General features: G+C 48.7%; 1 protein-coding gene across 1 annotated transcript in view; it reads right to left on the reverse strand.

The window, feature by feature from the left end:
- TENM4 (teneurin transmembrane protein 4) overlaps positions 1-15,560 on the reverse strand; it is a 222,614-nt gene that overhangs the window by 196,682 nt on the left and 10,372 nt on the right. The window contains exon 3 of the mRNA XM_079787610.1: positions 15,163-15,398. Coding sequence (XP_079643736.1) covers positions 15,163-15,398 — 236 coding nt within the window. The remainder of the gene's footprint in view (positions 1-15,162; positions 15,399-15,560) is intronic.

Genomic DNA, 15,560 nt, shown 5'->3' on the forward strand with positions numbered 1-15,560 from the left:
TAATGCTGGAGGATTCGCATTCACCATGCCATTTCATCTCAGAACCCTTTAAAGCAGATACTATTAGGAACCCCACTTTATAGATGAGGCATCTCAAAACTTAGCAACAAGGTAGATATCATTAACATAATAATGTATCTCCAGGAAACCGAGGCTCAGGAACTGCCTGTAATTGCACCATTCATCATGGCAGCACCAAGTCCCACACCAGGTCCGGGGCAATTCAGACGCCAAGCTTTCCTCAGCCCCGTGTCAAGGGCGTGAGGACAGGCTTCCATTCAGTCCCGATCAGAACAAACATACAGCTTCTGATCCAACTGCTGCCAACAGAGCACACGGTCCAGGAAGGGACTCCACACAGAGGAAGTGCTCAAACCTGGTACAAGGCCCACGGCCGGTCCTTCGTATTCAAGGCTTAACTAATGGTCCAGGCATCAAAGACACTGGGATGGCCAGCCTGTTCCAACCGCTCTGCCGGGGGGAGCAGCCAGCACTGCCCTGCCAGAACCACCCCGGGCCTGGTAAAGTGCCCGTCCCTTCCCGGAGAGGAGGGGCAATGCTGGCGCAAAGCTCTGCAGTTTCTGACTTCCTTCTCCGACAACTTGCCTTGTCACCAGTTTTCCGCGTTTGTGGCACCCGCATCCACGTGTCAACATTATTCCCAATGCCATCGAGGGCATTTCTATACAAAGGTGCCTGGACTTAGCAAAGGACCAGCTTCTCACGTGTGGCACATGGTCTCCTCCTCCACCTGTAGCAACCTTCAAGGGGGCAGGGAAAAGCCATGGATTTGGTGAACACTTGGGAGCTACAGGAGAATGCCTGTTGCTAGGTAGCATTTCCATAGCTACTAGAAACACGCTGTGATAGGGCTCTGGAGTGCAGCACGCCCACTTCCTGATTTCCTTTGGCACACCAACCCTGTAACTAATTTTTTTTCAATGATCAAAGTCAATTAGGAGGTGGTCCCCACTGTACCTCTAAATGGAGTTTTAATTTGTGTATATATTATTAGGATAGGCCTTCTCCCTCTGGAACATTCACTTTGGTGAGAGGAAGGAGGGCGGACAGCTTACCGTGGAGCCTGCCACCCGGATTTGTGACGTGGGATAATATTTCTTCCTAATGAGAAGCATTTTGAAAAAGCAGTTTAAAATCTCCCAGGACAGAGTGTGTGAGGTCACAGCTTCCCTGTCTCCTGCCCCCTGGACCTTTTCTGGCTCTTTGGGATCATACCACATTTTCTTAAGATTTTTAAATTGATTTTTAGAGAGAGAGGAAGGGGAAGAGAAAGAAACATCAATTGGCTGCCTCCGACACGCCCCCGTCTAGGGATGGAGCCGCAACCCAGGCATATGCCCTGACCATGAACTGAACCAGCAACCTTATGGTGCACAGGATGGCGTCCAACCAACTGAGCCACACTGGCCAGGGCCACACACGTTTTCATGTTTCCCTGCCCTTGTCATGCACAGAGCAAGGCTCTCAATAAATGTGAGTCTCCTCTGATACACACAAACACCTGGTTCGGTTCAGTCCTTTGATTAGAAAGTTTAAGGCAGCACAGATTTTCCAGGCACCATGATGATGCTGATGATCAGGTTAATAATAGCCACTGTCATTGATTGAAAGCTATATGGTGCCAAGCAAGCACTGTGTCTTATGCTTTATAAACACCTATCATTTAATCCTCACAGAGCCCTATGAGGTAGGTACTATTATTACCCCCATTTGCAAATAAGGAAAACGGAGGCTGGTCAAAGAGGTTCAACAACTTGCCCAAGATCACACATTTAATAAGGTCTGAGTTGAATCCAGATTGCGCTGAACCTGTCCCTAACCACTATAGAAGCCGACTTTCTGCTTAGATGTAAAAGTGTAGAAATGACAAGAATGGGGGGAAATGCAAATCTCGTTCTTATATGCCTTACTGCTCAAATTTTGTGGGCAATATATTTTCCTGAGGATAATCTCTTCATAACAGAAACAATTTTCAGAGTATTTAAGTGCTTGTTGAGCACAGTATCTGACATTCCTCATTACCTCCCCCTGCTCAGGAGTCTCAGACTGTGTGCATTTCCATCCCTTGGACACACCTGTCTGTCCAGCCTCCAGGCTTTTGCTAATGCAGTGACTCTTTGTGGAATGGCCAGTGCCTTTCCGATTTAAAAAAAAATCACAACAATGACAAAAACCATTCTGCAATCCTTCAAGGCCTACTTCAAATATCACCTCTTCCATGAGGATTTCCACTATTATACCAGCCCCAAATGCCCTCTGCTCTCCCCTCCCACCTGGGCCCTTCCCATTATTGCAGCACCTCTCCATGCACCACCCTGCCCTGACACCTGCCTCCTGTTCCTTGCTGGCTCTGTGTCCTTCTCGGTACCCAGTGGAACAGATCTGTAGAGAGACCCAGCCGCTGGCCCTCACCAGCTCTACATCAGCAGATAAGTCACTTCACCACTCTGCTCCTCCGTGTTTTCATCTGTAGAAATGTAACCATAATACAAAGCCATCTCCAAGGCTCTTGTAAAGATTACATTTAATGCAAGTTCTTTATAAAAGAAAGAACACCGAAAGTTTAAAACACAGACTAATGCGAAGATTTATATATGAAACTTCCAACACAGCCCCAGGCCTACACAGTTAGGTGTATGAGCTTAATACACTACGAAACTTATTTAACGAACTTAATCCACTACGAAAAAGTTAGGATCCGACAACCAGTTGTAAAAGAAGAGTTTTTAGGTAGAGAAAAAAGAAAGATGCCACTTTTTCTAAAATTCTCACTTAATCTTTGCCCTCCTCCACTCCATCTCCTCTCAAATCCCCTTTTGTATGCGTAGTGGGTGCTCACAGAGACACACACAGGAGCCCAACGAGCATATCTTGCTATAGAATTCCACAGAGGCTCTGAGTGGTGAAATTTAGGACAACGTGATGAAATGGATGCCACAGTACAATCAATGACACTGGCATTTTTTCTCTTTCCCCACCGGAGGCTGAACAAAATCTAACTCCAGGCTCCAAGGCAGGACGAATCTAGCTGCCTGCCACAGGCCAGCAGGAAGGACTTTCTCCAGAATGAAATGTGAGGCCAGTGACAGTACTCGAGCCCCATGAGGCCGGGAGCACGGCAGAATCAGATAACATGAGGAGCTGGTGCTCAGTGAGCCATGTGCATCAAGGCTGTCATTTCCTCCCCGATCCTGAATCACTGTGGGTGTAGACCCCAGCCCCACTCAATGCCACGGCTAGCTAGCAATCCAAGCACAGAGCATGGCAAGGGCAGCTGGACGTTCATTTTTTATTTCATAAAAAACACACTCATTTCTCTCTTTAGTCGGAAGCTCCCTGCACCCTCTCGGCAGTTCAGCTCAGGTAACCAACCCCGCCCCACCCCAGCTACGGGCACCGCAGAGTACAGTGGGGAAAGGGCCAGTATGGGAGCCCATCCTGGTTCTTTCACTCATTAGCAATGTGGCTTTGGACAAACGATTTAACCTCCTCGGGCCTCAGTTTCTCATCCATAAGGCAGAAATAAAAATAGCTAGTACTTAGCACGCAGTTGGCACCTGACAAATATCTGTTGGATAGTGAGACTGTTGAGAAAATGCAATGAGAAAATCCATGTAACACTCAGAACATGCCTGGCACATGGGAAGCTCTCCACCCATGTGAGCTGCCATCTCTGTCACATGAGGTTAGGTCCTGGGAGAAGAGCTGGGAGAAGGGGCAGAGTAAAGACCCAGACAGGATGGCAAAGCCCCCTTGGTGGCTCTGAGCCTCACGTATGGAGCACAGCAGAAGGCATCGGACGACGGCTCCGAGAGGCAGCATGGTCTACAAAGGGAGGCCCAAGACTTGAAATCAGAGCTGGTTTCCAGGTCCAGCTGAACAAGTTACCTAACTGCAGTGGGCCTCAGCTTCCACAGCTGGGGGTTCAGGACAAGGACATGCAGTTCAGAGCCTGCTGGGGAGGACCAATGGATTGAAGGCAAGGTATTTACTAGTATTATGCAGTGGCCTAGGGGAGCCTGTCTCCTCAGGGGGAAGGCAGCCTTCAGTAAAATAGAGATGGGGGTCTGCCGTTAGGCCAAAGGCACAGATGGACATTTGAAAGCTCAGTCTCCAGAACCAGGTGCCAAAAACAGCCCACACTTCTATCTACTGCCCTCTGCCTCTGATTAGGCTGCTCTATCTTCCAGAAAGTCATCCTATATCTTACTTGATGTATAAGGCTCAGTGCCTTGGGGAAATTCTGTCTCATCTTCCTGGTTAGAATGAATTGCTTTCTCCTTCAGGCTCCACCCACCCCAAATAACCCCAAACAAACAAACAAAACAGGGACAAGGTTCACACTCCAGTAACAGGCTTTCATCAATTGCCATCAGCAACTCACATGGAACCATGGATAACTCCAAGCAGCGATGCTAGCTTATCGGCTTTGCTGGGGAGACAACGGGGCACACAGCTCAGTGAATGCTCCCAGCCGCTTCAAACCAGAGCGTGGGGAAGCTCCCTCTACTTAATCCCAGCTTACCTGAAATCCTGGCGTCTGGGGATGGCCCTTGGCCACTGCATCTGAAAGGGTTTAAACTCTCTGGGTGATCCAGCTGCCCGCAGGGTGAGAACCGCATTTACTGAGCACCCACCGTGGACCACCCACGGACTGGACCCTGGGCAGACATTCTCCCACGTAATGCTCAGAACACCTCTCAGCCATGAATGGACATCCCCGCAATGAGGAAACGAGACTCAGAGGGATGCCGACAGCTGTGTGAGCCGGGCTCCTGTTACCAGACTGCATTGCTGTCTTTAAAGGGTGTTTAGTTCTGGTTTTGTTGTTTTATTGTCAGGCATAGAAAAAATACCATTTTTTACAGCCCTCTCTCCTCCTCTCACACCCCCTTCTCCTACCTCTCCCTCTTTTTATTTATTTTTTATTGATTTCAGAGAGGAAAGGAGAGAGATAGAAACATCAATGATGGGAGGGAATTGTTGATCAGCTGCCTCCTGTACGCCCCCCACTGGGGATTGAGTCCGCAACCCTGGCATGTGCCCCGACCTGGAATCGGGAATAGAGTTGTGTCTTGGTTCATAGGTTGATGCTCAACCACTGAGCCATACTGGCCGGGCCCACCCCTCCCTCTTTTCTGTGCGCTGAAGGGCAGCTCGCCTTGCTCCCTCACCTCTGTCCCAGGCCTGCAGCCTTGGCAGCCACGACTATACCGCCCTCCTCCCCACTAGCCAGGTATTCACGACAGCCACTGGGGAGAACAGTCTTGCTCCGTTTCTGCAATTAAATAATTTAATTCCATGCAATTAAATTATTTTATTTCCCAGTAATTAGTCTAGACTGAAAACAAGGACTTGGGGACAAATATTTTCCAAGGATGATGAAAACCTGTAAAATCGATTCCTCTGCCACACTCCCGGGTGCAGTGTGGAAGGAGCACCTGGGGCCCAGGGCTGGGGCCGCTTACTGACCCACCACGGCTCTGCGGCCTCTTGGTGCTGGGAACCTGCCCACCAGCCAGGGGCCTCTGAGACCTGGGAGAGTGTGTTGTTGCTGCAGCCGTCACTGCTGTTATAAAAAATGAATATACTAGTAAACTCGGGTGCTTTCCTTTTTGAGCCCTTTCCAAACTCGGGGACTGCTTGGCCCTCAAATTCAACACACCTTGTTTGCCGGGGGAGGGGAAGACAGCCTTCCTTTACCAGTGGTTCTTACTCATGAGAGCCAGGAGCCTGACTGTTACTGCATCCCCACCGCAGCCTGTCATCTCCCTCACAGAGGAGGCAGCGGAGGCCCAGGGCGCGCAGGTTCTCGCTGACAGCCGCACAGTCATAAAGAATGATGGGTCCGAGTCCCGTCTGTGTGACACTCCGACTACACTTCAGCAGCCACCTCTGGTTTCCCCTCGTCTTAGTTTCCGGTCATCATGTTCCCTCTCTCATTATCCCACGGGCTCTAGACTTTGGATCTCTGCTCCCTGGAAGAACTTGAGCCTCCACGCTGACCTTTTTCTTTCCCTCCACTTCATGCCCTGACATCCTCCCCTCCTCTCTCTCCTTCAACAAAGGTTTGCTGAACACGTGCTCCATCCATGACAGACCCTGGCACAAGAGGCTGTGGCTGCAACACTGAGCGAGACGGAAACGGTTTCCACCCTTACGGAGCCTACGATCTAACAGTGGAGACAGATGGGAACCAATCCATGACGTAGTTTGGTTAACTGTGGTGAGTACTATGAGTACTCTCAGAGCTGTAACTGGGCTCCCGGCTGAGAGTGAGGCGGTCATAGGAGTTTCACTGAGGAAGCGACATGTGAAGTAAGCTCTTGGAAATGAACTGACTGGGAAAAGGCAGGTGGGCGGGGGCGGGGGGCGGGAAGGAGAGAGGGGGCAGTTCCCTAGTTCCCTCCAGGAGCAAATATCTTTAGCTTCTCTGGGTCTCAGGGCCATTTGTAAACTCCTCTGTCCCCTACCCCTCACCCCCTCCATCAAACCAACCAAGCCAAGGTGAGTCCACAAAGCTGGGAAAGTGGGCACATGGCTGGGGGCCCTGGAATTCAGTCCCATCCTTCAGAGGAGCCCCGAGCAGTGAGCAGCACGAGCTGTAGCCTGTCCACACTTTCTGACCCAGGAGCACTGCTCTGGGGAACACCCTCCCCAAAGTCACCGAAAGAAGAAAACAGCACAGGAGGCACAAAGCTGCTCACAGAGTGCTATTTGTAATAGCAAACAGCTGGAAACAGCAGGAACACAATGGGAATAATGGCACAAATATGGGAGAGCTATTCATCTTGTCAAGAATGAGAATTGTGTCAATTCTTGAAACTGTTTGCATGAAGAAATGGTCCATGAGAAAGACAGAGGAATGTGAACATGTGAGTTCATGCCGACCACATGGAGGCTTTTGGCTGTTATCCTTCAGGAGGTCAAAAACAGCACACACAAAACCCCAGAATGCCTCAGTTGTTTGTCCTGAGAGCCTGAATTCTGAATTATATCATAAAATTTCCTCAACACCACTTTGCTGTCTTAAGAGTTTGAAGGTTATGGTAGGTAACACCTGAGATTGAATCCAGTAAATAAATCACATCTTTACTACACCTCTCAAAAACAGCGCCTAAAACTACCGAGACAGGGAACAGGTAAGTGGGTGCCAGAGGCTGAGAATGAGAAGAGAGGACAGACCACAAAGGGGTGATGGACATGTGCTATGTTTCGATTGTGGTGATGGTCATGCAACTCTGTCAGAGCTCATAGAATGGGACACCGACAAAGTATTAATTTTCTGCATGTATAGTAAATTCTATCTCAGTAAATCTGATTTTAAATACAAGTGGTCAGGGCCTGGGGGCTGAGTGTGGTTTGGGTCTCAGAGCTCCAGCGTTGCCATGGAAAGGAATTATGAAGAGTAGGGATCCTCTTGTCCTCCAGATCCACTCTCTCCTTTTCAGCCCCGCTCTGTGCCCTGGGAAGCCGGCCCAGGGGACCTACATCCATGGGTTCCCTTGGGCTCTGGCTTCTGGTTGGATTCTACCAATGGGAGGAGAAGGAAGGGTGGGGAGAGAGTGAGGTCTGCAAGCTGGAACATTTCTTTTCCTGCTGAGCTGAAACATGTTGAATGACTTACTCATTTCGGCTAGTCTTCTGTTTGTTTATTCCTATTTTACAGATGAGGAAAGGCATCGTAAGGAGATTAAGTCCTTGCCCAGGTGGCACATTAGTAATGGCAGAAGGACAACAGACCCACAGGTCTATAGAGTCTGAGCACATAGCCCTCGCTCCTCTCCTTCCAGACACAAGAAGCCCACTCCATGTAGGCGGCTCCCTTGTTAGAGTGGTCTTCGCCCCTTGACCCAAAATCTGCCTTCCTGTCATTCCACCCTGCAAGCCTGACTCTGCCCCCCTCCCCCCATGGTATTTCAAAGAGTTTCAGAAAGCCCTGCTGTTCTCCTCAGGTTTTCCTTTTGGGGGTTGGAGGATATCTGTCTGGGGTCTGTTAAGAAGAGAACAATCTATATATATCTTGCTATTAGCAATTCCCACTGAGCAGCATGAAGGAATCAATCTTAGAGAGAAGGCTTTAAAACAGGATCCTGTATCTTTATCACTTTTTCCTCCTCCTAAAAGATCAAGTTCAATCATCTCCATTTCCCATTCTTTGGGCTATAAAGCTAAATCTATGGCTTCTCTCATGATGTGAAGTCCAACAGAAAGGAGAGAAAATGAGCTTATTGCTCACTAATAACAGCCAGGCCCGAAGCGCAACAGGCCTGTGCTTATGAGGCAGACGGCATCTGGGATCCTGATATTGCAAGAGCTGAACCAGATGGGGATAATGGGGGGAGCGTGTGTGGGGGGGGTGTACAACCGCCCTGGCCTCTATTTCCAATCCTTTCTCTAGTCATCTCGTGTCCATTTCACAGGTACCTGAGCCCCAGAACATAAAATGCACATTTCTGCCACCACGCTTTTGCTCATACTGTTCTTCTGTCTAAAAAAGCCTTGGCAGGTTTAACCATCTTGCAAGGAAGGTCCTTTATTCAACCAAGTCTTACCGAGCACAGCCAGCTTGTGCCAGGCTTTGTGCAAGAAAATGAATATGCAGAAGAATAAGACACGAGGAGCTAGGAGAGTAAGCAACGCTGCCCCTAAAGAGAAGGGAAGCCTCACATCCCTTCTCACTGGACTGTGGCTGTGCTGAAGTCCAGTCTGCATGGTGAAATGTCAGAGGGCCTGAGAGCCTGCACAGGTCTATGCAAGTCACACTGATGGCCAAGTCCACCGCAATCCAATTCCACACCCGCAAGGCAGTAATATTCAAACAAGCAATGCTCTCTAATAACTGTCTTTTGAAAAGCAGCAGTTAAGCTGAGCAACATTCTCAGTTATAAATTAAATGATCACCACTTCAAGCAAAGGTTCTGATTTTTATTTTTTCAATCCACAATCAGCTGCCGAAAAATACGACCGGACTAGAAAAGAGAATCTCTCATTGCTGAGCATGTAGGAATGTTACCCAGAGGCTGCTGCACCCACATTTGTGACTCTACCCCAATGTCCAGGTTCAACGTCCTAGAGGCAGAGCAGCATAGACCAGGAAGGACCGACCAGGATTGTCTACTCTCACAACATCTTGGTTTGAGATAACTGAGCTCCAAAAAAGGGTGACAGTCTCCCCAGGCCACCAGTAAGGGACATCTTTGTTGTCAAGTGACCTGTGCTTTTTCAACATCATCTCATTTCATCTTTTCATAAGGCACAATCGCCTCCTGAAAGTACTACTATTCTTCCTACTTTGCAGATGCAGAAACCAAGGCTCAGAAGGGTGACTCAGCTGCAGAGTGCGGGGCTGGGGTTCCCCCCACTTGGGTCAGGCTCCGAATCCTGTCTTTCTTCTGATCAGGACGTTGTGCTGCCTCAGAGACATCATGGTGAGTGACAACCTTGCCCTCCAGGGTAGACCTGGACCTATGACAGAAGAAATAGCCTCCTAGGGTAATCTCGTGTCTCCATTTAAATGTAAAGCCATTCCTGGGTTTTGTATTATTAACAGGCCTTTTCCGTCTCCTATTCCGAAGGCCTACCTGGCAGGACAGGCACTTGAAGATATTAATCCACACACACTTGGCGTCTGCTTTTCACACAGACGTTTGGAACACAAGGGGAGCTGTCAGTGTTATCTGGATAGAGGCAACTGTCACTGAAGTAAAGATCAACCTTCGTCCTAGGAAAAGAAATGACGTGAGGCGCTTCTTCGGTAATGATGCTTCTTGCGGCTGCTTCCCGCGAACAGCGAGGCATCCCTACAAATGTCTTCTGACGGGTGCCCCTGGTTGTTCCGTCAGCTGCCCTTGTGACTACCACAGGCTGGGAAGCCCGCAGGCGCTGCAGGGAGACGAGGCTGGTCCGAGTTCTTGCTCAAGACTTATTAATACTCTATGGGATGCTAACAGTACTAATACTGCTTTTAATAAAAATGGTATCTAACGTTAATTGAATGCTAACACCTTGCTAGGCAGTACACTAGGTACTTAATGCAAATCATCTTACTGGAATGTCTCAACAACCCTGGGAAGTAGCCACTCATTATCCTCATTTTACAGAAGTGTCAACTGAGGCTGAGAGAGGTTATATAAACTTGCCTAAGGTCACAAAGCTTGTAACAGAAGAGCCTAATTTCAGAACCCAGGCTCTCAACCGTGAGGCTACTCTCAGTTTCCTCTCCTGTAAAACGGGGCTAATCGTTCCAGCCACACCCGTTATAAGAACCACAAGGCAAGTAGAAACTGAGGTTCAGAGAAGATAAGTAACTTGCTCACATTTACACAGTCACCAAGTGACAGGGCCAGGGCCTGAAGTGGGGCCTATTGATTGTACATCGCCTGTTCAAGCCCAGAATCTACAGCGCAGTGGCTGAAGGTGCGGCCTTTGAAATCCTCTATTGTTTATTGGGATCTTGACCTGGCAAGCTGTTCACTTCTCTGAGCTTTAGTTTCCTCCTCTAGAAAACACAGAAAAGAATGCCTAGCTCACGGAACTCCTGTGAGTGTTCAGAGAGAAGATACATGGGACGGGTTTGGAAGATACATGGAATTTAAAACACGAAATTAAGGTGGAAAAGTTATCGCATTCTCAAGACTGTGAGCTCAAAAGAGAAAATATTTTAAAAGCGTCCACTCAAAGCCTTGGTGCCGAGGGGTGGCTGGATCACAGTCCTGCCATTTACCAGGTGACAGTGGGGCAGTTACTCAAGCTCACAGGGGCTCCATGACCTCATCCATACGTTGGGGATAATAACTCATTGTGTTGTTGGGAAATTTCAATGAGGAAACACAAGCTAAGTGCTTAGAACAGAGAAGGGCACGCGGGTAGCACACAATCAACGCTAACTGATCTTATGAATGATAAAAAGTGACCCCTGTTATTTTTACTACTCTAGACCACACTGCCTTTTGTTTTTAAAAAATTAAATTATGAAAAAAAAAAGCATTATTGCCGTGACTGTGTAAGCTTCATGATTGACTTGTAACTAATCCTCCCTGGAGAGCATCCTCTCCATTTTGTTCTGCACACAGATTTCTTTTTTCTTCAGAAAAGAAAAGGCAGAGTATTGAAATGGAGACTGAAAAGTACATGAAACATTCCCTGAGAGAGTGGGTGAATAAAACAAGGCACTCAAAAACAAACAAGCAAAAAAACAAGGCGCTCCTCCTCAATGGCTGCACCTCTGAATGGGCATCCTTTGGAGGCAGAAAGACACATCTTCTCTCTGAAGAGGTCCCCCAGGCTGGGGGGGTCCTCCCTAGATTCTCATCCCAGGCCAGACAGCCCACGGGGGAAGGTGGGGGAGGGGGGGCGTCAGCCCAGAGGCCAGGCCCAGGTCCTGCAGTCATTGTGGCCCTAACTGTGGACTCCAATCCCTCAATCTTCCTATGAAAATAACTGCAAACGTCTCTGTAAATAAAAGGTCACTATTTGCTTGTTTCCTAAGAAACTTTCCAACTAAGAAATTGAATGTCAAATGGATCTGTCGGGTTTCCACCCCGATAGGGCAGCCGGGAGCAGACACCAGAGAAAGAACAATTCTTTCCCACCCTCTGTTTCCTCCTCCCCCAGTGCTGGTGAGGTGACGCAATTCTTATCTAGAACTTGATAGGATGTAGAAAATAATTACAAATGAAAAGGTTATTCATAATTTTTAAATGAGTTAATTAGTAAACCCAGTCAGACTCACTCATTACGGTAATTAATAATTGATTATACTTGAAATTAAACACAATTTTTCATCAAAAATCTAATTAAATATCTGTGCTTTAGCCTGTTGATTAGATTGGTTGGCCTGCTGGAAAAAGAGTCTTTGTTAAGGATATTTATGCTCAGCTGAGACAATTAATTTGATTTTTAATAATTGATAGTTCCTTACAAGTTAGTCATCACAGCCTCTGATTATGGCCGAGCAACAAGCCTCTCATGGCTCCCCCCAGCAGCTGGAGGAGATCAAGCACTGAGGTGGCCGCCCCCAGCCCTGGAGGAAAGCTAGGGATGGCCTCGAACCTGCAATGCATCCATCTGCATTAACTTACCAGCCTCAGACGGCTTCTGAGGGAAGGGGTCCTGCCTATTTCCTACATGAGGAAGTCTGGGCTCAGAAAGAGAAGTCACCCAGGACAAACTGGCCAGGTAGCTGAGCTGGGAGTGGAATCAGGCTGCTGGGCTGCCTGTGACGAGGGGAACGCCCCAGACTTGCCTCGCTGACCTGGTTCTTGGATATGGAATCTAGGGTCCAGTCTGAATGTTTCAACACAGAGAGCTTTCTCAGAAAGATGTGTTCATCGTGTCAGGGAGACGTGATCAATGGCCTGACCACTCCCAAGTTGAGACACAGGTTCTAGTCCATCAGCCACAGATGTCCCCTCCTTCCGTCCATGTTGCCACGGTCTTAGTTGAAGCCCTCGGCTTCTCCTTACTCGTTTACTGCAATAGGGCCTCTTCCTTCCTCTACCATTATCTTTCTATAATAAAACTGACTGTCCTGCCACTGCTTAAATCCCACCAATGGCTCCAGGCTGCCTGCCCATTAGGTCCTTACTTGGCCTCCAACGTGACCTTCATAATCTACCAAACTCTCTTGTAGTAGCTCCAACACCCCTCAAGTGCTTCAAACACAGGAAACGCCTTTGCCACCACCTTGTCCTCTTTCAAGTCTGAAACTTCCCTTATGTTAGAATACCCTCCCTGCCTGTCTGTCTATGGTTAACTCTGACTTAAAGATTCAGCTAAAACATTACCTTTCCCAGGGAGCCACCCCGAGTCCTCCTGATGGGGGCTGGGTGTTCTCACAGCCCTGAGCTGCCTCAATCACTGCCAACACAGCTGTCTCCTTTGCTGAACTACAAACACCTCAAGGGTATGGATCACATTGTCAGCCCTAACACTTAGACTATGCTTGGCTCAAAGCAGGTATCCCTAAGGGTTTACTGAACAAAAATAAAAATCTTAGAATCATAGATTCAAAGACTATCAAAGTTGGAAGGAAAAGTAACGATCATTCAGGAAAAAAACCCCAATCAGTGCTTGAATCTTATTCTTACTATGTGGTCATCAAGGTCTAGTTGTACCCTTCCTATGATAGGGTAGTCCCTATCTTTTTAGGTAGCTGATAACTGACAACATAAATGGGATGACTGACTATATTAAATGGGAAAGGAAGAAGTCCATGGGATGGAAGCAGAAGAGAGCTTATTTAATCATATGAAGATTTATTCTTTCTCCCTGAACGAGGCTGTTCAGTATAAACCTCAAGACTTCAATGTTAAACAGGTCTATACATAGCAAACCACCTGACTCTTGACGAACAGTGACACTGCTTGTTCAAAAGCCTACCCATTGAGCAAATGGAAAATGTCAGTCAAAAGCAAGAGCTGTGCTAGTGGTTTGCTGGGACACAGTATTGGTGGTGCTAGGAAGAAACTTTCATGCTGGGGGATGGTGCTTGGAACCCCACAACCCTCACCTGTCACGCACTGAAGTCTATCTATGATGCACACCTTTCCCAGAGTCTGGTTGTTCCTTTCACCCTCAGCAGAGATGGCAAACACCTGGTATGTCATCAATATTTGCCACTCCTGTGACCATGACAGATACATTATTAATCAATCACAGAGGCTCTTTCCCATTGAGTATGAATATAGCCTCAGGATCCTTCTCAACACAGCTTTCTAGGCAGCAATAATTAATCCACCCTATTACAGAGATGAAACATGGATGCCAGCCTAGCCTTGGAGCCATGAAATTCCCCAAGTCAATCTCCACAAGGGGAAAGGAGCCATTGCATACAAAGGAGGCTTTTTATAGCTTGAGATTAAGGAGACTGCTCTGTTTATAGGACTATCATCTTCCTGGTTATCTGTTATGAAATTCGAGAATCTTGAGAGGGAAGTGACTTTACAGCTCAGATCACCCAAACCCCGATCCATGCTCAAGTCCCTTCACCATGTCCTGAACAAGTGGGGGCCCGTGCTCTGTGGGTCATTCCTAGTGACAGCTCTGTGTTCATCCAAAACACCTTCACAGGGTCCTTTTCCACAATGGGCAGCACTCTGTCTTCCTCTGGCCAGTTAGTTCATTCCCACTTATCCCCTTTGCTGACAAAATCATCTCAGAATTCCTTAGCATGGGCTCAAGGCCTTCTCAAGCTGGCCTGCCTTACCTTAAATCTTGGAATTCTAGATGTGAAGGTTGGAAAGGACGGAGGGTGAAGCCAACCCTGCCGGATGCCCTTACCAACAGGCTGATTTATGTAGAGGCAGCAGTCTCTACACAGTACCCGGGGGTGTCTTCTGATTAACATCATCCCTGGGAGCAGACCAAAGAGAAGGGTCCGGAGCAGGAAACCAGACTGCGGGGGGAATATCAAAGGAGCAGGCAGTGGGAGGCACGCTGTGGGAGCCAGGCGATGGCTCGGAGTGTCTTACATCACGGAGGTGCCCTGGGGCCAGTAGGAAGGCCAGTCAGTGCTGCCCGGGGTCTCTGTGCATCCCTCAGCTGCTCTAACTGTTCCTGTTAATCCTGTGCCTGGGAAGTCTCTTCTCTGGGTTCCTACCCATGGCGTAATTCTGGATCTTGGTGCCCACAGCACCTTAGACCACATTGCCAAGACATGCATCTTGAGACACGCTTTCCTGGCTTGAGGTCAGCACAGTCCAAACTGTGGCAGTTTCCCTGCAATCCCAGGGCACCCCACCTTCTTCCTGCTTCTTGCTGTAGCGGCATGGCACCCACGGGAGAAGCCTGCCTGCTTTTGGCCTCTCCAACTTGTTGCATCTGTAGTGACTCCAATTTATGATGCTCACGTCACAGATCACCACCTCAAATACCAGTCGTAGGGAATGCCTGTGCTTAATGCTGGGCATCCAAGACATGAAAGAGAAAATGCCAAGCTCACTTCCTGGCATATGTTCAGAGAGGAGAAGAGGGCCCTGGGGTGAGGACCTTAATAGTTTTGGGGTGCAGGCCAGCCCAGAGCTCCAGAGCTGCCTAGCTCTCCCTGCGGCAGGTGCCTTCAGTGCCCACAGGTGTCCTGGCCACTGCCCTCTGGGTCAATGGGGAGTGAAGGGGCGCTGGGGCGGGGGCGGTGCTTACCCACGAAGTACGCCAGCAGGATGACTAGCGCAGCTGAGATGACGATGGCGCTCAGGGCTGCGCACTTCCAGTTACAGTACTTGGAGGGCTTCTTGAGGTTGAAGGCTGGCCGGGCGAAGGTGCTGCGGGGCAGCGGCCGGGGCGGAGGTGAGTATACTGTGCTGGAAGTCAGAGGGTACCCTGGTGATGTGGTGCAGAAGAGTGGGGAGGTGCCTCCCGGCTTGAAGAGGAAGTGCCTGTGGATGGAGAGAAGCCAGAGGGCATCAGGGTCGGCCAGCTCGCCAGGGACCCAGGTCAACCTGGAGGACAGAGGCAGGAGTAGAAGAAGCATGCACAGGAGCCTAGAGAGAGAGAGTCGCCACAGAGATGGGTAACGGGAAAAAGGAGAATCACGTACC

This window comes from Cnephaeus nilssonii, assembly GCF_951640355.1.
Source record: "Cnephaeus nilssonii genome assembly, chromosome: 13".
In the NCBI taxonomy this organism is placed as follows: domain Eukaryota; kingdom Metazoa; phylum Chordata; class Mammalia; order Chiroptera; family Vespertilionidae; genus Cnephaeus; species Cnephaeus nilssonii.